We start from the raw sequence: 22,802 nt of genomic DNA, 5'->3' as shown, positions 1-22,802 counted from the left end.
ACTCCAACGCGTATTTAACTTACCAAGTACCGACATTAGTCACCATAGCGTACTTTCTATCTTTTTTTCACAGCTTAATTTGTTTTGATTCTTATTGTATATAATATAATTCGAAACGTTGCTAAAATTGTAAAGGAGGTCGAGCAACCTCTCACTAAATCAGCTACCTAATTAATTAAGCATGGGCGCCACCTGCCGGGTATTCCCAAAACTTGTTAAAACTTCCGATTAGCAGTTAACACTGACCGGCACTGGCACTGGGATAACGGAGGTCTAACGAGCCGTAGCTTTTTCCGCCCGTCCACAGTTTTTGTGTGGAATTTAAAGTTCCGGGTTAACAAGTGGTCGTGTAATGTCCACGAATTAATTATATGGGTGCTAATGTTCGCTTTTTGTGGGAATTATGAAAGTAAGGCTGGTTAGGGATTCAGATTTAGGGTTAAATTGATTAGGAAAGTATTAACAAATGAACAACACAAATACATATGTTCACATACTAATATAATAAAATGGGATAAAATGATGTAAGAGGAGTTAGTTCAAATTGATTTCCTGTCATCATCAGCTCACTATACGTCTCCATTGTCGGTCTCGGAGCCTACTTTAAGTCAGGGGTGACTAGGCCATAGTCAACGACGATGGCTCAGTGCGGGTTGTTTGACTTCACAAATATCTTTGAATTTCTTCGCAGTTGTGTAGTTTACATCGTGATGTTTTCTTTCACCGTAAGAAGGTCGGATAAATGTCGGATAATATTCGAACCCAGGATATGAAGATTACAAGTCCAGTGTTTAAACTCTGAGCCAATGACGTACTAATTATAATTTATTAATATGGTCAAGTACCAATTACCTATATTTATTATTAATCGTCTTAAACGCTTGAATTGGGTTGATAAAAATCGTATACCTATTTTATATATAATATATATAAATATATATATGTAGTGGCAGGATATATTTTGGCAAACTCTAATTCAAACCAAACATTCCTCCTTCATGGAGTTCACTTTCGAATCTAATTTCCCACTCAAATTAAACGGTGTCACGATTTCCGGACGGGATTAGTGACTTAGTAAACATGGCTACACTGACGAATGAAGACGTGGTTTTTCTTAAACATGTTGTCTTTTAATTAAAACTCGTGAGGTGTTCCTTTGTTACATTGTTTGTTTATGTAATTAAGGGGCATTGAGATTCATTTATTCATTTAAAATTAGATTACTTAAAACGAAGCTTTCTTCTTTCAGAGAAAACCCTTGTTTTACCGGTTGTTAGAAAAATATGTGGTCTTATATGATAAATTAGATCTATAGACTTAAAAAACATTTTTTTTTAATTCATCATAATCTTTAGCCCACTATACGTCCTGATCAGTGAGGTTTGATGTTTTCCTTCACCGTACGAACCTCGGATTTTCCGTATAAAAATTGAAAATCATAAAAACACACTGGTATATGGCAGGATTCGAACACATGACCTGAAAATTACAAGTTAAGTCAACATCCCCAGAGTCAACAACGTTCTGTCTTAAGTATTACGTCTTTTCCAAATTTTAGTCAGGTAGTAAAAGGTTTTTTTAAATATTTAGCAAGGAATGTTTTTGCAAGATGTAGAAGCCACAAATCAATTGATTATTCCTACTTAAACTTTACAACCTTGTTCCGTTTATGTAGTAAAAAATTAAACCAATCGTAGTCTATCATGAAACAAGTTAATAAATCATGGATACTCGTGTAACGCGTTTGTAAAAGGTCTGGTTTGCCGAGCAGTCGCCCAGTTCATTACACAAAGTGCAGGCTTACTATGGTCGCCATTTTTGTTTCCAAACCAATTTATTTAATGCCCCAAACAGCAATTGCTCTCCGGTGAGATTTTTTTTTCAGGTCAACTTTTACCAACTTCCTAGAATGACCTACAAGAAGTTAGAGTGTTACATTAAAACTTATACCTTCGGAAGTTTGAATCAACATATTGGTTGATAAATTGAAGAAATTGCAGAATTTTCTACACAAAATCACGAAGACAGTTTTGCAGAATAATTTCTGTTTACAGCTTTACTGACAAATAATTATTATTCTAGTCCTAGATGAAAATAAAAAAAGCTAATAATAATAGTATCTATAACTTGGATTTTAAAGTTATATATTATAAAATTTGAAACATTTGTAATGTGATGAAGTAATAAAGTTTAAATTAATACTTGTCTGTAATTAATATGATCAAGATATATCAGCGTGTCGGTATTAGGGTTGTCGGCCACCTGTCACATGCTATCAGGCGCACCTAACCAATTATAACTTTGTTAGAACACGCAAGGATCCTATCTTATTCCATCTAGTACCCTTAATGGTATTTCTTGTGGATATACTTCTTAATATCGCTAGTTTATAGTTGCGTAGCGTACCTGACAATTGATTACAACTTTTTGATGTGAATCTTAATTGAATACTAAATTAGAATTGAATTGTTTACGTTTATTTATCGCCATATTTAACAAAACATGGTGTTATCAGCAAAATAGTGAAGATTATAATCAGATTTTGCGTTCAATCTTAATATATTTTAGGTTAATGAAATTTACAATTACCATATTGTTATAAATTATTTACTACTTAACTTAATAGTCTTTTTAAAACCATTTTTTGTTTATCAGCGACATATTTTATTAAGATTTTTAATCTTACTATTATTATAAATGCGAATATTTAGATGGATGGACGGATGGATGTTTGTAGGTATCTCCGAAACGGCTCAACGGATCTTTTTGAAATTTGGCACAGATGTAGAACATAGTCTGGAAGACCACATAGGCTTCTTAATAAGTTTTTTTAATTCTGCGCAGACGGAGTCGCGGGTAACAGTTAGTCTATTATATTTTTCTCTGGATTGTGCCTTCCATTGAAGGTAATTACTACTAAATTGGACGATCGAATAATTTTACTTTATATTTACAAATGTGTTTTTTTTTTGGATAGATGTGAAATATTGAATAATGGTTTCGGCGGCCAGACTATGAATATGGCATTGAACAGTAATAGTATCAAGGGCTATTACGATGCCCCTCGAACCGAAAGCAATCAATCGGAGGTGGAGGTAATTGTAATGGAGGTGGTCCTTCGAATTCAATTTCCAATAGCTTTTTCTCGCCACTTTAATTCGGCCATGTTTCTCGCGATTTAACCGAATCAGCCTATCCCGTGGTTCATTAACTTTGATATTTATTTTAAATTGCTTTATTACATGCGATACCCATCATATAGAGTAAATAAATTGTGTTTACATTTGTAAATGTATAATTCAAAAACCTCATTTTTAGATAGACTTTACAAGTAAACATGAAATAGGAGTAGATTTTTTAATCGTACTTATTTCTTAACACAACGCAAACATCATCTTCATCAGCTTACACCTACGCCATACGACAGTGCATAGCCAAGCACGCTGGCCAAGAGCCAAGCGGTTGGTTGATTTCCCCACATATCTTTTTGACTTTCTTTCCTTCACCAGAACGTCTGATAAATGTACATATGTATACCTGGGGGGATTCAAACCCAGGATTTGCAGATTACAAGTCAAGTGCTTAATCTCTGAGCCTTCGACGCTCTGAATACAAAACCACGACATGAGTGTTACAACATTATCTATATATATAAAAGAAAGTCGTGTTAGTTACACTATTTATAACTCAAGAACGGCTGAATCGATTTGACTGAAAATTGGTGGGCAGGTAGCTTAGAACCAGGAAACGGACATAGGATAATTTTTACCCCGTTTTCTATTTTTTATTCCGCGCGGACGGAGTCGCGGGTAAAAGCTAGTAACATATAAAAATGTTGAGATAGAATATACATATTTTCTAATATTTTTTTATTAAATTCCCTCGACACAGTCTTTTGTCATAATTTTCATCGTATCATGACATTTTGTAATGTTCGATGGTAAAAAGAATTGTGAATTTTGTGCAGAAGGGAATTTTAAATGTGCCGAGGAAGGGAGCTATCGATTTAGATAAAGTGTTGGCGGGATCGCTGCGGGACCGATCGGGAACCGGCAACGGCTCCAGTCCTCACCAACATAGCTCTGAATCTATTTGATGAAAAAGCTTAAATGACAATGTTTAGTAATGCTCTCATACGTCTCAGTAAAGGTAAGAAGAAAATAGAAAATAAGTCGTGTTACTTGAATAACACACGAATCTAGTCATCTGTATTTCAGTTCTGTAAATTAAAAAAAAATTGCTACTAAAAATTATAAAACTAGTACTGACAATGACTTCAAAATAAAAATAACTTATATCGTAACAACTCGATACGGACAAAACAACATGATTCATAGAGCACAACAATAAGCCGATAACAACGGCCGGCGGGTAATAAATAATTCAGAACATCGTTAAAAATAACGACGCGATACAAGAATGCGCGCCAAAGTGGACATAGTCGAGTCATAGCAAAACATAACCAAACTCGATCGAAATAATTCGAAGTGAAGTCGAAGTAACGCGAAAGTCGAAGCGAGAGTAACGGAGCGAAGTAGAAGTGGCGGGAAAACCCAATTGGAAATTGAATCCGGTGGGATTATCTCCGCTGCAATTACCTACGCTTTCAATCGGTTATTTTCACTACGTAGGCTTCACGTAAAGAGCCTTGAGATATTTTTATTCGGTTCTCTGTTATATTAAACTAGAGGCTTCCCATCGAGTTTGGGTAAATCAAGGAAGTATTATGTTTTGAATTAATTTTGTAGTCAAAGATTAAAAAATAAATTCTATTTCTGTGATGGATCTTGAATACAAAATTTTGATTTTAGAACACTTTTGTACACGTTTTGTTTTTAATATTATTTAAGATTGCTTAATTAAAAAGTTACAGATGTGTTCATGTTTGTTACAGACAGCAAATATAAAAAGCTTAATCTAAGCACTTACACAAGAGGTTATTTTGTTCGTCTGTTTACTTACTCCTTAAATCTAACTGAAGGTTTTAATCATATTTTAGTTGATAAAGGCTAACAAATTATCAAAACTGATATGAAACTTTTGTAACTGGCAAGGAAATTTAATTTTTTTATTCAAGAACGAAAGTATATATGTCTTCAAAGCCGTAATTCTCTAAAGAAATACATTGAAAAATGTATATAACACAATATAATTGAATTGAAAATCTGTATAAACAGACATCTAACAATACCCGGTCTCTCATATTATCATGCATGCATATTATAATTTGCTTCACAATAATACCGGCTACGGTTACCCGCAATGCAAATTTATGACGTAATTCAACGTAAGCATGACGGCACTAATTTATAGAATAATTTTACTCGAAACTCTTCATTCTCTTATCCGTTATAAAAAAGTGTTACATTAATTAGCAATACAGAAATTATATGTACTAGCTGTTGCCCGTGACTTTGTCAACGCGTCGATTCATATATGTATATGAATGCGAATTTTTGGATGGATAGATGTATGTTACTTCGTATCTCCAGAACGGCTGAACGGGTCTCGTTGAAATTTGGTATAGATGTAGAACATAGTCTGGAAGAAACCTAAATCTTACTTGTTAGGTTTTTTTTTGATTCCGCGTAGATGGAGTCGCAGGAGAAAGCTATATATTGTAAATTTTGTTTCACTTATAGTTCTTAGTCATTTTTTGATCGAAATTACTTCTGATTTTTGAACAGAAAAGATATATTTTTTATGTGAAAACTAAAATCATATAGAAAGTAACTAAATATATGAATTATGTATCATTTCAGTCTTTGAAATGAAAATGAAAGTTGCAATTTATCCATCCAATTGGAAAATATATGTTTACAAGATTCAATTACATCTTCTAAAAGAAAGATGAGAAAATAATTGGACGTTGTCTAGTTGTTTAATCAAATACGAATCATAAAAGTCTGGAGAAAAACAACATAAAATCTTTCTAAGGTGAACGAACTCAAAAACATTTACAAATAGTGAATTCAAGTTAAAAGTAAAATGCAAGTCATTGTGCACTATATTAATCAAAAGCGGAACAAGTTATGAAATGCAAGTTACTTCGGTAACTTTTCAGTTGAAATACACCTCTTTAAATGTTTTCTACGTAACTACATCGTTTTTAGTTTGACGAGTCACAATGAGTAGCATGATATTTAAGCAAATATTTTTATTATATCAAAAGGTGGCAAACAAGCAAACGGCAATCTGAATTCGCCAAAATAGCGAGACGACCGTTGTCCACAGACATACGTAAATGAAGATGCGTTGCCTATCTTTAATTAACGGAGAAGAGGACGCCTAGAAATAGAATATTAGCCCTTCCTATCTTCGCGTCCCCTCTTCCGCAAAAATCCACTTCCCTTCCCACCCTTTTCTTATTAGATCTTCTTCTAATAAGAAAAGGGTGGGAAGGAAAGAGGACTAAAATTAAGCCGCCTGCACGACACTCATCAGACGAAACGCGGAATTGCTTCCACTTCACGCATGTCTTCTGTGTGGTCGTATTTCACCAGACCCATTCGTGCACCCAACAAATATTATTGTTGCGGGATCTACCTCTGTTAATTTAAATAAATGAGTAAAAACAAAAAACATCTTAAGACCTGATGTAACAAACCCAAAGAAGGAAGAAAAATCACTAGCAATATTACTTTTTCATAAAGGAGAGCATAATTTGAAAATTTGTCGCTTAATTAATGAATAGTACCTCAGCAAGCCGTTGCTCGCACTTGTTCTAGGCTTTAATCTCTCATTAGGCCGTCGTCGCGTATCACTAAGCACTCTGAGACTCGTTAAGTTAGCGCTATTATACTTAATTACAGTGTAAAGCGAATTGTAATTCTGTTAAGGTCGGGCCACGAGACTCGCGACCATTCACAGGCAGTATTGTAATATTAGAGCTTTTTTTTAGTATGGTTTGATATGATTTAATGCGTTAATTTATGTAGGGTTAGTTGACTGAAGAAAAATATTATGACTGTAATTAATTCTCATTGGAAATATGGCCAAACGTTAAATGACAAAAAAACATGTGTCTGAATTAAATTCTCGACCCACTCACTTTGTGGCCCACAATCGTCAACCACAGAGTCATAGATGCGTTTATCAGATTACGAAGACATTATTACGTAGACGTCAGATTAATTGTAATCTATTGTTGTATGTATGTAGGACAAAGGGGAGGCTGTAAAGGATTTTAAGACAACAGGACCGGCGCCGGAGCCTAGCGCTTCCTTTTCATTACATCCCCATTCAAATTATAACAATAAGATTACAAGTATCTTGCGCGAAAATGTAAAACAAAGACCTTCCATTTTGTAAGGGCAATTCACAAATTGAATTATACAGTGTTTATTTAATTTAATTTAGTAAAATATGACGTTAGGTCACTTGAATTGTAAAAGTACCAGATATCACAAATCATTTAACAAAAGCAGTAACCTATTCAAACACAGAAAGCGTTTTAATCTCATGAGCAAAAACAGGTCTACATATAACTCACACTCAAATAAAGCTGTTAACACAGTAGCCTGGTGTGACTAAATTTATGCAGCGGTCACAGATAAGGGCCGGGATTATCTGGACCGGGACAAATGTCTCTGTCTGACAACGGCTATTCTGACGGACAGCGTTAGAGCGATTTGAGCAGGGTCGCGGGACAGAGGCCACTTCAAACAATTACAAAGTGGCCTTTTATATGTACAATATTTTAGTTTCGTATATAACATAGTTAACTTTGTACGCATAGATCATATATAAATACAACATAATTGTCCTCGTCCATGTTCTCACTAAGGGTCAAGAACCCTATGTTAAGGATGCCTAGACCTTAGTCAATAACTTTAGCTGTACGTATTGGCTGAGTTCATACACATTTTTGGATTTCTTTGCATATATGAGCGGATTACAGTTTAATAATTCCATTTAAACCATAATTTTGAAGAATTACGTTGTAGGCAATATGTTAAATTATCACGACAGCTATGTGCGTTGTCCACGCGTAAACGTCACAGTTATTTATGCGGCCACATAAAAGATTCACGGCTCAACGAAATAGCCAGCGACACTGTCTCATGAACATTACTCAGCTGCCCCGAGAGATGAAACTTCCTAAGAATCTCATCTGTTTCATTATTAAAATGTGTAAAGCGGCTAAGAATTTTTAAAACTGCTTAACAATGATCTTATAACATTTTTGATTATAAACCGAGAGAAATCTTACTTTCTTAATAAATGCGAATGTTTGGATGGCTAGATGGATTTTAAGGTATCTCCAGAACGGCTAAACGGATCTTGATAAAATTAGGCATACCTAGATGTAGATCATAGTCTGGAATATCACATTGGCTACTTATTATGTTTCTTTTTTATTCCGCTCGGACGGAGTTGGGTGCGACAGCTAGTCTTCAAAAAAAGAAAAATTTGCAAGAAGAAAAGTCTGAGTAAATTATTCCTTGGCTTAAGCATCAGATAGTATTGCTATGCAATTCTTTAAAAACACTAATCTAGATGACACTTGTTTAGACAAGTGTCATTCCAACACTATATTTGGAATAGTTAATTAGGTTATTTAAACATCCAGGTGATTATTGAGGCAACTTGGACAATGCTAGATATTAATATCTTATCCTCTTGTTCTGGAAAAGGTCTGTCGGCGGTAGAACGATAACGTCGCATTGTCTGTCGAAAGTATAAGGGATTACTAAGAGACTGGTGTAAGATCCAATTGTTTAGCAAAGACGCAGTCTTTTTGCTGCAGTATCAAAACAAAAATTATTTAATTTAGAACGTTCAATGTATTCTTTAAAAAAATTCTGAAAGAAGTAATTAAAATAATGTAGTCATGACCTAGGATTGACATTTAATAACATTTAGAAATTAAGTAACTACTGTTCTTCTTGAAATCAAAATTAATGTAAAAGTTATTGTACCTTCCAATTTGAAGCAAAATTAACATGGATTATTTCCGCTTCGCTGAAACTAATCGGTAATCAAAGTTTAACTTAAGGAACCGTACGGTGAGGCGTCGACGCATGAAATATCTGTAATAATAATAACCACGCATCAATATTGTATCGTAAAGCGATCATATCTTGTCTGGAACTCTATTAATTGTCTATTTGATATTGTGTATGGGATTAATATTATACGGGAATCAATTAAGAAAATAATTATGTCTGTAGATAGCGAAGTAAGATTAGAAGCATATGAATATGGTATACGAGAAGCATATGCTATCATATTATTCATACAAGTAAATAATTATTATTAACAACTATAATGCAAAATTGAAAGCAAATAAAGTAATCGTAGTTTGCATTTTGCAAGAAAACAAATATATTATTGATTCATCATCTTCCTTTTTCTTACAGAGCAAAGGGTTCATATTGTATGTACTATTTCAAATTTTTCGCTTCTTATTTGTATCGGCTTTCATGCATCCACACTATCATTGATATTTCTCTATCTTTGTGGCTACAAATGAACTGTATAATGAACAGTGTTTATTCTAGCATCCTCATCACATCAACCCTTTTCCATATATCTCTATCAGTCTTCTTTATTGAATCGCACAGGTTAATTTAAACAAACCACAATTTCATTTGAAGCATGTTCAAGTATCTTGTTATTAACTAGGGCCGTGTCAAGGCTCCTTTCTTTGCATTCATTCTGACACACTTCATCGCGTTTCAAACACGTATAATGAATCACTTGTGAACGCGACTGTATGGGACCTCAGTGCTCGCTATTTTTTCTTACAAAGAACGTAGATGTACCTTCTTTAACCTAGTTATGTGCTCGTCAACCTAATTCAATTAAAACGACGAAATGTGATTCAATAGATTTTGAAATGGAATTATGGAACATCATTTCCTAGATTTGTGCAACTATGAAGGTATATTGAGAATTTCTAAATTACTTGCCTTCATCATGTTTAGACATTAATTACTTTGGTTTGCATAATAAAAACTCCACTTAGTATCATTAAAAGTATAAGGGTAATAATATTTCTAACCGTGAGTTTCTGAGACCATCTCTGCAAACATATCATTATCCTTGTCATTATCTTTGACAAAACAGAGATAACAATATGTTTTAAACGGAGATTTTAATCTTAGAAACCCGCGGTAACTGTTTTCATAATTTGATTTGTGAATCAATCTAACTAATGCCATAATATGCAAGTATTTTTGAGGTCTTTATTTAAGAAGATTTACAACGTATGAAGTTAACAATTTCTGTTTTTATGTATTGTTTGTTGAATTATATTTCGGTAGTGAAAACCAAAGGTAATAATTATTCTTTAACAATTTAAATACGTACAAACGTACAACATTAATTGAAAACGGAGTTATCAACAACAGAAAATGTTTTAATTAAAACTTTGAGAAACGAATGCGCGCCGGCGCTGTGTAATTGCTGTCCTCGGATAGCGTGACAACTCGTCCTTTCTCCTCATAAACAATAAACGCATAGAAATATTTCAGGTATAGATAAATACAATAATTTAAACGCACGTCGTTTGAGTTGTAGTTACTTAGATATAAATGAAAATAAAATCAAAAAATTTAATTAATTTTACTCATTGATTCTACGACATTTCATAACATCATCAGCTCACTATACGTCGCCACTGAGGGGCACGGAGCCTTCCTACGTTAGGGATGACTAGGCCATAGTCAACCACGCTGGCCTAGTGCGGGTTGGTTGACTTTACGCACATCTTTGAATTTCTTCGTAAATCTGTGCAGGTTGTTTCACAATGTTTTACGAAAGTCGAAAAACACAATGGTAGATGGCGGGATTCGAACCCAGGACCTGCAGATTACAAGTTAAGAGCTTCAGCCCCCGACGCTCTTTTTTTTCAAACGTTTGTTTTACAGTTATTTTAAATGAAACGATTGAATCCAATTTCATTTTATTGTTTGAAAAGGAAATAATTTTCAAACGACTGTATTAATCTAAAATAGCACATAAATGCACGGAATATACGAATTTATTGCAATATTTTTGTTTGTTTTTAATCTCCGCTTTATAATTATTCCTCTTTCAATTTCCTCTGCGTTTGATGCAGTATTTGTTTGTAACAAATCCCGGAAAAAACAGAAAATGAAACCATGTTCATACGTTAATATTACTTAGAACTGCATAATGTTAATTTGCAACGTATATTTATCCGGGAGAAAAACTTCAAAAGAAGTTTTGTAAAAGGGATTTGTGTACCTGGTTCCTAGAATTTTGTTACATATTTTTCAGTTTCATTTTTTCATTACAGAATTAAAACACGCCGTTAAATAAAAATATGAATAAAGTGAACGAAGACTGACCGATAGATCGCCGCCGTAGAACGGGTGAATGACGAACGTCTCGTTCCCGATGTGAATGACTCCGGAGACACCGTTGCACGTGTGGAAGGCTGCCGACGCGCCCGGGTAGTCCTTCACCGTACCGTGGTAATAACAGTGCTCAATTTCCTGCAAAAAATAAAAATTGTTGTAGCTAAAAATTATTATAACGAGTTATAGTCGGTGATTTCGGGCCTATCTAAGGTATACAGGAGAAATACATGATTTAAATATATCTACCTATGTTTTTTAAAAGATATTCAGAGTGACAATAATGTGTGTAGAAAGGTATAGTAAAACTGGTGACAAAAATATGGTTAAAAACCGGTAAATATAATAAACTTTAAGAGAACTGTAGAATGTTCTATAGATACATATTCGTATGTGTGTTTTTGTATATAAGGTTTGTTATATACATGTTTCAAGATACTTTCTGTTTAATAATTTCCATTTTAATTTAATTAATTTTATATATCAATAAAAATAATGATCTAATTAAGAAACGGTTTAACTCACGTTTGATCGTCCGGTGACGGCACCGACTAGTTTCGGAACAATCGGGGGCCATCTTCAGGGCGAGATGGATGGCAAGATGGACCCCCGATGGGTCCAAACTAGTCGGTGCCATCTTCAGGGCGAGATGGATGGCAAGATGGACCCCCGATGGGTCCAAACTAGTCGGTGCCGTCACCGGACGATCAAACGTGTGTTAAACCGTTTCATAATTAATGAATTATGATGTCTTACGAAAGTTTAAACAATTTAATAATGATCTGTTTATTTTTATAAGAATATGGTAAATTTTCATCTTAATTTGAATAAAATTTCGACGTTAAAAAGTCACTAAGGGTAAAAAATTGCGGGAATTCAATAAAGTATTTTTAAGAAGCAAATTTTTCCTCTGTTCAGATCTTCAATTTTTTCCTTTCAAAAGTATCTTTCTATTTATTGTGAGAGGGTAATGAGGCCACGAAATAAGCGTTATAATTTTAAAGAGTGTTTATTGAATCTCCTATCTAACTTTTTAATACAGATATTTATTGTTCTAGAATTATTTACCTGTTGTTAAAAAATAAGACCAAAGATATATAAGACCAGAAATAATTTTATTACTATTTTTATTTGATTAGCAAAGTATAGGTAATCATATCCTAGTTTAAACACAAAAAAAGGATTCTACTGAACAGGGTCATAGGTCAGGACTCCGTCCGCGCGGAATAAAAAAAATGCACACAAGATAAAAAAGTTCCTATGTCTAACCTCCCCATCAATTTTCAGCTAAATCAGTTCGACCGATCTTGAGTTATAAATAGTGTAACTAACACGACTTTCTTTTATATATATATAGATAAAGATTACTCATTGATGAAAAAGTTTAACACTAAAAATAATTAATTAAATAATATGTTATAGGTTATAAAGATAAAATATAGAAAATGCAATCTTTTTCTTGATGTCCAACGGCTCTTCAGTTCCTTCGCAATTAGGAAGCGTTCCTTTTACTCGTCGTGGCGAATGGAACGAATGAAAGAACGGACCGCAACCGTTGCCGGCTGGTAGGAAATCGAAAAGGTTTCGTTCCATTTCTTTATAAAGGAACACGAAAACGGGATGATTTCATTTAGTAGAATGGAGATGTCTCGTTGTGAATACAAATTTTTTGTATTGAAAAATACAAATTAAAAGGGATTCTACACTTCATGTCAAAAATAAATACTATGACGTAATGACTATCTCAAAGTATCTTTATTTCTAAACTAAAGGTTTAGGCAAATGTGCAAATTGATGTTTATAGTCGTGAATCTCTCATTAAATGAATGTAAACTAAAAAAGTAAAGTAAAAAGTTTAATAAAAATAATAATATTTTCAGGATACAAGTATAAAAGATTGGTCAATTTTAATTACTGTAACAATTATTTGGTTTGATTTAATTAACTATCAACCAACGCTCCTTGGGATTCCCTCTCAGAGACGCGAACTTGATTGCCAACAAATACACTCGCTAATGAAAAACGTGACATCCGACCGAATCGTAGTTACTGGCCTTCGCCAGATCCGGTCACTCATAGTACGTTCAATTCGTACAGTGAATGAATAAAAATATTAATCATTCACACTTGTCACTTTAAAATGCATTCTAATTACTAAAAATATTATACCCTACCCACTCTACTATACCCAAATTTCACTTTACCCTAATGTGAACAGATGTTTAATATTTTTCACTTAAATCTTATTCAAGTTACTTCACGATAACTAGCACATTAAATTCCATGAAAAGGCTGCATATTCGATAAAATCCCCTATCATATATTAAGCACATTTAAAAATTTATAGTTTTGGTGAGATTTTGGTGAGAGGCCTCATTTTACGTTCCCTTCCCGCCCTTTTCTTATAAAGAATGGATGAGAAGAAAAAGTGGATTTAGCGGGGGAATGGACGCATAGGAAGAGGTAATATATCCTCTTTGTGTGCGATCCCTCCTCTGTCGATTAAAGGTAGGCAACGCATCTGTAATTGTGAATGTCAATGGGCAGCGGTCGCTTCGCTATTAAAGCGTATTCAGGTGACCGCTTGCTCGTTTACCACCTTGTGATAAAAAATAAGCCTAAACCTCAATAAATAACAAACTTTTGAATATTAAAATTGTAATTATGTAGAAATACATTTATTGCCGGTCGAATTTCTTTTTTTCAGGATTGTTATCGCTGAAGACGTCGATTAATTCTGCCTACTGAGTGAGGGATAAGTTTTGACGAGTGTCAGGAGAGTTTTTTTCCACGCGCCGATGTTTTTGCTAACCGTCTGGCCTGTTTTCGTCGTTTGCGAAATTAATTCGGAGACCTTCGGGTATACAGTAACGTTTTTCAATGCAAATATTATTAAGTACGGTCGGGTCCCTTCTATAACAGCGTATTCATTTGTCTAGATTAACGCCTTATTTGTCTCCGTTAAATACGGTTTGCATTGATGTTTTACTGCTTGTCTGGGTTAATTATTGTCTCGTTAAGAACAAAACTTACGCCTGATAAGCACCACTGAAACCAACCAATAATATAATATAGAAGAGAGATTTGTCTGTACAAAACTGATTTAAATTTAGCCTCATAAAAGAATCATTAATAATCATCATCCTAGTATTAACAACGTCATGTTGAGTCAAACTTTATCCCATAAAGACACAAGTAGGGCCATTGTGATTTTGAAAAATGTAACGATGACGTGCCGCTGTTACTTCCCTTACCCCCACCACTTCACTATGCACACTTATTAGACATTTCACAAATCTATATTTTTCATGTTTATGTGAATAAACCTGTTGCAAGTATTTTTTTTTCAATTTAAAATTAAAGTAATATTTATGATTAAGTTATCTAAGTAAACATCGTCAATTGTGTTTCCAAGTGAAAAGTATGAGGTACATTTCTGAATCCGAAGGGCATCTATTTATTTATTTATAATACAGTGTTAACCTTGGAAATACAACTACTTCCCACAAAGTATTTGAAATAATTAGACTGTAGGATCAATTTTTTTTAATTAAATTAATCTATATAAATAAAAGAAAGTCATGTTAGTTACACTATTTATAACTCAAGATCGGTCGAACTGATATAGCTGAAAATTGATGCGGAGGTAGCTTAGAACTAGGAGACGGACATAGGAATTATTTTATCTTGTGTGCATTTTTTTTATTCCGCGCGGACAGAGTCGCGGGTAATAGCTAGTATAAAATAAAAGTAAATAAGTTAATTTAAATTAAAATAAATTTAAGTAAAGTATAAATGAAATGTGTAATTATGCTTTGACGTATTTGATTAAGTATCAGTCGTTACAATTGATCAGTTTACAAACGTCTGGGGATGAACTTAATACGATGCGAGCTTCTCCTTAAGTAGTTTGATTTGATGGAATTAATGACTAGGTGTATGGTTACCTCGATACGCGTCTTGTTGTGCTCAGAGATGTGTTTGAATTTAATGTTGTTTGTTTCTCGCGTTGTTAAATTGTAGATGTAATTCCGGAAATGTTACTGTGTTTAAATTCAGTACACGTGTGAAGATTTAATTTAATAGAAAACTTGTGATACCAGTTATTTTTTAACATTACGTGCTGAAATTTTGAGGGCGAGTCTGAAAAATTATTTGATTAAAATGGTACACTCCAGTGCTTTGCTAATAATTAGATTTTTATCATTTACGATTATGGCATGAAATAAAAAAATAACTAGTCGATGAGTATTAATTTGATGACGAGCATTAATCGATTTTTCTTACAAATGTCTTCGCCCTTAACAAATTAAACAAGGTGGCAGAAAATTCAATCTAATCTAAACTTCCTTCAATCCAATTTGAATTCCCTCTGCCCCCCGGACCGCCTCCGCCTTTACCTCCACCCTACGACTAAGTCTCATCTCTTCCCATCCGAGCAATTTATTTCGATCCAACCATCAAAGTGTGTCAATTCATGCTGGATTTCAGTAAGATCAAACTTGTTAAGGTTACATCAGTTTTACAGTATGACCCACGATAATTTATAAGAGTACTAGTTGTTGCCTGCGACTCCATTTGCGCAGAATTAAAAAAAACCTAATCAGTGGCCTATGTATTCTTCCAGACTATGTTCTACATCTGTGCTAAATTTCATCAAGATCCGTTTAGCCGTTCTGGAGATACTTTCAAACAAACATCCATCCATCCCAACTTGCGCATTTATAATATTAGTAAGATATCTATGTAGTTAAATATTGTTTTCGAAATACTTATGGATTTAAAATTCGCTCTTAAAATATCAACACAAATTAATGAATTTGTTCCTTCAAGTTTGTTGTTGGTACTGTACTAATCGCTTGGTTGTTTACACTCATGACATATTACGGCACTAAAACTAATACGAAAGATCAGAAAATTGTCCGAATTAATAATTAAATTCCGATTTTACTAGTTTTATTTGGACTAGACCTAGAGAACAGTATCTTCCAAGAGATGGTGCGTTGATTTGCCAACCCTAGTCAGCCCCGATATTGCTTTACGGCGACCCCTACTACTTTATCTCGAACGTTTGCATAGTGCGAGTGGTACTCGAATGACTTTCTGCCTCGTTTCTCCTCAGAACATTTAACATATGGTCCAATTTTAAATCGATATTGTATAGTTAATATATTGTTACCTGAAGTATATCTTCTTACTCAAATAAATTTTGAGTAAGTTAAAATTCAATTTCTTTTTACGACTGTTTTATTTTTAAGTTTCAGCTTAACACTTTAACTTATTTAAATTAATACTATTATGTTAAGTTATTTATTAAATTCAGGATGATTTCAAAATTTGAAAGCCTTTGGAAAATATTTTGAAATATAATTAATAGCGTTTATATTTTGGAAATTGACAAAAATAATCAACATAACATATTAAATATATTTAAATTACTAAACGTATAATTGTTTTAACATTTTCTATAATCGCTATCGCTACCTCTTATGACAAACGATCAACTAGGACTACTGGGCGTTGCTGATAATCTCTAGCCCTCAGGAAATTCACACGGAAATAGCGCGTAGCTCATGCAATGGCACTGATTCATCTCTTGTTTTTTCCTATTCTATAACGATACCTATTAAAGATAAATTTAATTGGAATGTTTGTTTACGATTAAAGTCTGTAAATAACTTCCTTTCTACAATCTAAGTAGTATGTTTTATAATTATTCCGACGGCATTCAAATTATTCCAAAATAAATTTGGGATCACCGGACAGTTTATCTCGACATATGTAAAAAAGGGTATAAAAAAGTCACAGGATATTTATTTTATTTTCATCACAAAACAACAGATTACTGCAATTAAAAGTGAGGGGTGTAGGAGTTTAATTAAACTTGTGCTGGTCAAACAGACGAGTTCGGTTTATCGATCTAGCGACTACCTAACCTATCTCCTCACAAGTGGTTAAACTCACTTCAGTAGGTTAATGCATTTGGATATTTAAACTTTACCGTATAGTGCTTTGCCAACAAATAAGGTATTATAAGATAAACTATTATGTACTGACGAATAATTTAAAGGAAAAAAACTCGTGAATTTTACCAATTATGTTTGTCCAAATCAAAAAATAATAATACTGTGTCTTAGTTTTTTTTTTTTTGCTTATATATCCAATTGTCAACCAATCTAATTTGCTCAACGGAAAATAATAAATGGAAATGTTTTTCGAAAATAGAATGATTTAAAAATTGAAGTATAGTACATTGACGCCATGTTAGAGATCATTTCAGCTACATTTATTTTCATAGTACTCAATGTATGTCGACACAACGTTTAATGTACTAGAAATATTCATAGTTGTAGTTTAGATACGAACGAAACTATTGATTCGTTTGTTTTCGTGTCTCAATGTGAAATGAAGAACGCCAGAGCAAGGGAGCTTTGAATAAATTTAGAAATCTTACTACGCATTGAAGTCAATGATTAGGTTGTTATTATTGTTGGTCAAAGATAAGTTTCAAAACACATCGCAGATTAGTTATAACTATTAAAAACCGTTTTTGTTTACATTTTTATAAATTGTATTTTATACGTCATTCAGTTATTTTACCATCCAAATTACACAATAGAGATTTAATAATTAAAGCGCTTGAGCATTAACCATAAAAATAATGTACCTAAATATTATTCTTAAGAGTTTATTCCGATTCTCAAGTAATAAATCTTTCGTAGATAAACATCCCAAAACACTTTAGCCGTGATTAAATCGCAGTCGATTAATAAATCTTCCAAATAAATCGAGCAAACTTTGAAGTGGCCGCTGCAAGGGTCTCAGTTAATTTCATTGAACTTCCGAAATCGGTATTGGTCAATTAAAAGTTCGGATGGGATCTGTCTAGACGTCACAACCTGTTTCAGCCAAATCGACCTGTCTTAACTAATAAATCTCACTACGTCTACGATCCACTATAGTAGATAACAAGATTGTTGCTCAGGTACAAAGACAAAGCGTCCGAACATTAAAACAGGTCGTCAAAACAATTCTAAGTTTTCCTCACATAAAGTCGACCGAATGTACTGTGATAGATTTTTAAACTGTTAAATATTTATTATATCATAAAAATTGCTATTGTTACACAAGTTTCTGAATCCGACACAGCCAATGGACAAGAGACTGATCCTCCAATAGTAGAAATGTTTGTAAATAAAGTGAAGGATAAAAGGAGACGCGGTGTTGGGCCGCGCTCGATTCAAAGCTGGATTCTAAGGATTTGTGAACTGCTCACATTTATGTTGTAGTTTTCATAGAATATTGTACTCGAATGTTTTGTTACAGAAAATAAAACATGGAATTTAATTCAAAAATCTTTGAGTTTGAAATGTATTTTATAATTACATTTGATTTACTATGAGCATTTAATTTAATCTATATTTTGAATTTATGTATCGTATTATTGTTAAGAGAAAAATAATAAAGAATAATGTGTAGAAATGAATCAGTACGGTTTTTTTTTTTTAAGAAAACGAATTGAACTGATACAAACGAATTGTTCTAAATAAATATTGTATGGAACACAAATTGTATTTGAATAAAACGAGCTTATTTAAAATTCATGTTTCGCTTAGTACAAATGGCTACAAAGCCAATGTCGTTCAGAACATTTCTTTGCAGACTTAAACGTCTTTAGAAGTATAATTTGATCCGAGTTTATTTAAATTTAATTCTAGATTCGAGAAATCAAAAAAATAAAATAGAATTGAAAATACCAACTAACTGTTATAATTTTTTATTAAAACCAGTTTAATATTTATAAATAAAATGTGCATTTCTAAATGTTTCTATTTGACGAAAGATGGCGTTGTTTATAGTTAATTTTAACTCGAAGTGACAAAATATATTTTTACATGTAAAAAATCTATTAGCTTAATAGAAAAAATATAACAAATATCATATGAAACTAATAAATTCAAACGAAACAAGTACATCCCAATTATTTTTAATTCAATAATTTTTATGACGCTCGTTTGCAGAATTATTCCGACGTAATAAGCGTGTCACGTGTGTTGCAATATAAAAAGCAATTAAATCCCTCCGTCCAGTCGGATCGCAGAAGGAAAAACGTCACACAAGAAGAATGCAGAAGCGAACGATTCTAATTGCTGAGAATTCGAATACGGTCCGTACTGAGAACGATATTCGGTTACGTGAGCAATTAATAATTCTTTTTTATTTTGAAAGGAAAAGAAAATCTTTTGATGTGAAATATCTATAGGCCTACTTGTAAACCGAATTGTTGGCGTGGCGACGCTTACCGTGGCGACGAGTCGCCACGCTATACTAAGGTATATATATATATATATATATATTATTTTGATAATATTTAATATTTTATGCATATTACTTGTACACACACGATGTTTCACATCTGGCAGGCGTCCCATGACGGCTCACAAGTTTTTTTTTAAATTTATGAATGTTAATATATTTATAATAGTCGATAATTTTTCTTGTAATCCGTTTTACCCGAATGATTTACGCGACTGTAAAAGTAGTAGATTTGTATAATTCCGTTGCGACCACCTAGACCTAGGGCCTAAACGACTGAACTGATCTTGTCAATTGATGTGTCATACGAATCGTCTTCTTCCCTGAATTGTCATATTACATTACATTGGGTATATTACATCGCCACAAAACATATGTAGTGAACGTGACAGATGAAATATTAGAAAAATCTTTGTAGGAACGAGTTCAAATTTCACTATCTGTAACTTTTTATCGTTGTTTATATCTTTTTGTCGACTTTTTCAGTTATAATCTACAGTAAAAAAAGTGTTAAAAATAACATTACAGTTTATTTAGTTTTAAATAAGTAAAATTATAATGTTTGATCTTTGTTTAAAAAGCAGACAGATGGCGCTATTAGAGCCTCAGTCAGTCGGGTTCCTCGTTTTTTAAATTATTTTTAGGTTATGTCTGGTGAAAATTATTATTAAGTTCTTGGTCTATTTTCATTAAAGAAAGTTTCAAAGATGTCGACGTTGTAAGAGAAATAAGTTTAATATTAAATGCGAAATACTACACTTGCTCTTAAACTAAACGACTCGAGAAAAAGTTTATCCATAGAAAAAAGAGAATTATTATCTTTCTAGAACTACTTACAATAGTAAATTCTTAATGCCCTATCTTGTTAGAGCAGACCATAAATAAGGCACTACTGCATAACAGATGGCGCTGTTTTTTCTAAACGCTACAAAGTAGTAAAACAATTTAAGTACAATTAACCTTAACTATTTTTTAAATTGCTACAATTAAATTAATTCCAATTATTCTGATTATGATTAAAAAATAGAGAAATTATTGAAATCATTCAAAAAGTCCTAAATAAATATAAAAGAATCACCAATCATACTGATTGTATTCAAATATTGTCTGAATAAAGAAGCCCTAGTCCTCGGCATCTGTTTAAAATTCAATATTCGTTGTACGCAAAATGGAAATTCCCTAAAACGAATTCGTTGAAAGACTTAAACGCTAGTAAAACGTGCTTTATACGACTTTCGAGGAATTATATATATTTTTTTTATTTACTAAATGCAGCCTATTCCTGCCATTTCGACGTTGCTATTGCAGATGCGTTACCTACCTTTAAGTGACGGAGGAGGAGACGCGGAGAAATATAATATTTCCCCTTCCTATGCTTCCCATACTTACCAGGTCACTCAGAAAGTATTGCGAAAAAAAGTTTTTATGTATGAGAGACTGGTCTGTTATAATTTATTTAAAAATATGATTAGTTATAAGTACAAATAGGTACGTTCTAAATTCAAAACTACCCTACACATTTTCTGCGAGCTTATTAAAATTACCGTGTCTCATTGAAAAATGGATTTGCGTCGAGATCATTTTCGCGCTATGATTTTTTACGATTTTAAATGTCGCCTGAAACCGGACGAATCGTACGATAGACTTCAAATGGTATTATTGGATGAAGGCCCTTCTAAGGCAACCGTGTATCGTTGATATAATGAATTTAAGCGAGGTCGACTAACTTTGGGGGATGAAGAAAGAAGTGGTCGCCCTTTGACGGCTGTTACGGAAGGAGACGTGCTAGCACTGAAAAATTTGGTCCAAGACAATAGACGAATTACATATCAAGAGATTCAGCATATACTGCAGATTGGATCAGGAAGCCTTAGCGAGTTTCTACACGTGCATCTACGGGTGCAGAGCATAGTTTCACGCAGGGTGCCGCACAACCTCACCGATGTTCAAAAGCAGGCAAGGGTGGATTGGTGCCATGATATGATAGACAAATTTGAAGCAGGCTAGTCTCGGCGTGTTTACGACATCGTTAAAGGTGATGAATCCTGGATTTATCAATTCGATCCAGAAACAAAACGCCAGTCGACGGTTAGGGTGTTTCAAAACGAATCGACGCCTACCAAAGTAAAGCGACCTAGAAGCGGAGGGAAGATTTTGATCGTGATTTTTTTCAAATTGACTGGCTACTTGGTGTCAATTCCTTTACGAAATCAAAGAACCATTTACGCCGAATGGTATACTACCAAATACTTGGCAGAAGTTTTCTCTGCCGTGAGCAACAAGCGACCAAACACAGGTCTCCGCGCGCTACTGCTCCACCGCGATAATGCGCCCGCCCACACCGCAATCAAAATGAGGGACTTCCTAGACAGCACACCGGTCAAACTCCTGGGTTACCCTTCTTACAGCCCTAACCTAGCACCGTGTGACTTCTTCTTATTCCCAAAAATAAAAAATCAACTCAAAGGGATTCAATTTTCGTCGCCGGATGATGCGCTCTCAGCGTTGGAGCAGGCTGTAAACGAGGTGTCTGCGGCGGACTGGAAAAAGTGTTTCGAAAACTGGTTCAGTCGCATGAAACTTTGTATAGAGGCTAGTGAAGAGTCCTTTGAAAAGATGTAATAAAAATATATTTACCTATAGAACATTTTTTTTTAGAGTCGCAAAACTTTCTGAGTGTCCCACGTATAAGGGAGGGAAGGGAAAGAGGACTAGAAGAATTGACACGCATCAGACTAAACGCGGAATTATTTCCACTTCACGCTTTTCACCTCACAACTTCTGTGTGATCGGGGTATTGTACCGGGCGAGCCGGCCCATTCGTGCAACAGTTATTGCTGGCGTTTTCCACCGTTAAAACCTCACTAGAGAAGTCTAAATTAACAATACAAAAGTTATTCCTGACTAAAATAAGTTATTAAATATTGTTTTACACAGTTAAATAAATAAATATCAAAGCAAATCCGAGTAAGACCGCTATTAAATAAAAGGGAATTCAAAGTAGCCGCCTCACTGTAACAAAGTGTTAAATCAGACGGCTACTTAATCTTCCGATGCAACCGTCTGTTTCATTGCCGACAATTAAAACTTTACCAGTTACTGCAACGAAGGCTTTCAAGTTGAATGTTGTAAAACTTCAATAGTTTTCTAGTTGTATAT

At 33.7% G+C, this 22,802-nt stretch overlaps 1 protein-coding gene across 4 annotated transcripts in view; it reads right to left on the bottom strand.

Moving 5' to 3' along the window:
* The window catches only part of LOC106718984 (disintegrin and metalloproteinase domain-containing protein 11), a 111,847-nt gene that overhangs the window by 38,853 nt on the left and 50,192 nt on the right, over positions 1-22,802 (bottom strand). For all 4 annotated transcript variants that reach the window (XM_045686914.1, XM_045686915.1, XM_045686916.1 and 1 more), the window contains exon 5: positions 11,319-11,465. In XM_045686914.1, coding sequence (XP_045542870.1) covers positions 11,319-11,465 — 147 coding nt within the window. The remainder of the gene's footprint in view (positions 1-11,318; positions 11,466-22,802) is intronic.

This window comes from Papilio machaon, chromosome 4 (assembly GCF_912999745.1).
Source record: "Papilio machaon chromosome 4, ilPapMach1.1, whole genome shotgun sequence".
Lineage (NCBI taxonomy): Eukaryota > Metazoa > Arthropoda > Insecta > Lepidoptera > Papilionidae > Papilio > Papilio machaon.
Note: the sequence above shows the minus strand (reverse complement) of the source record. Positions and strands in the feature narration are given on the sequence as shown.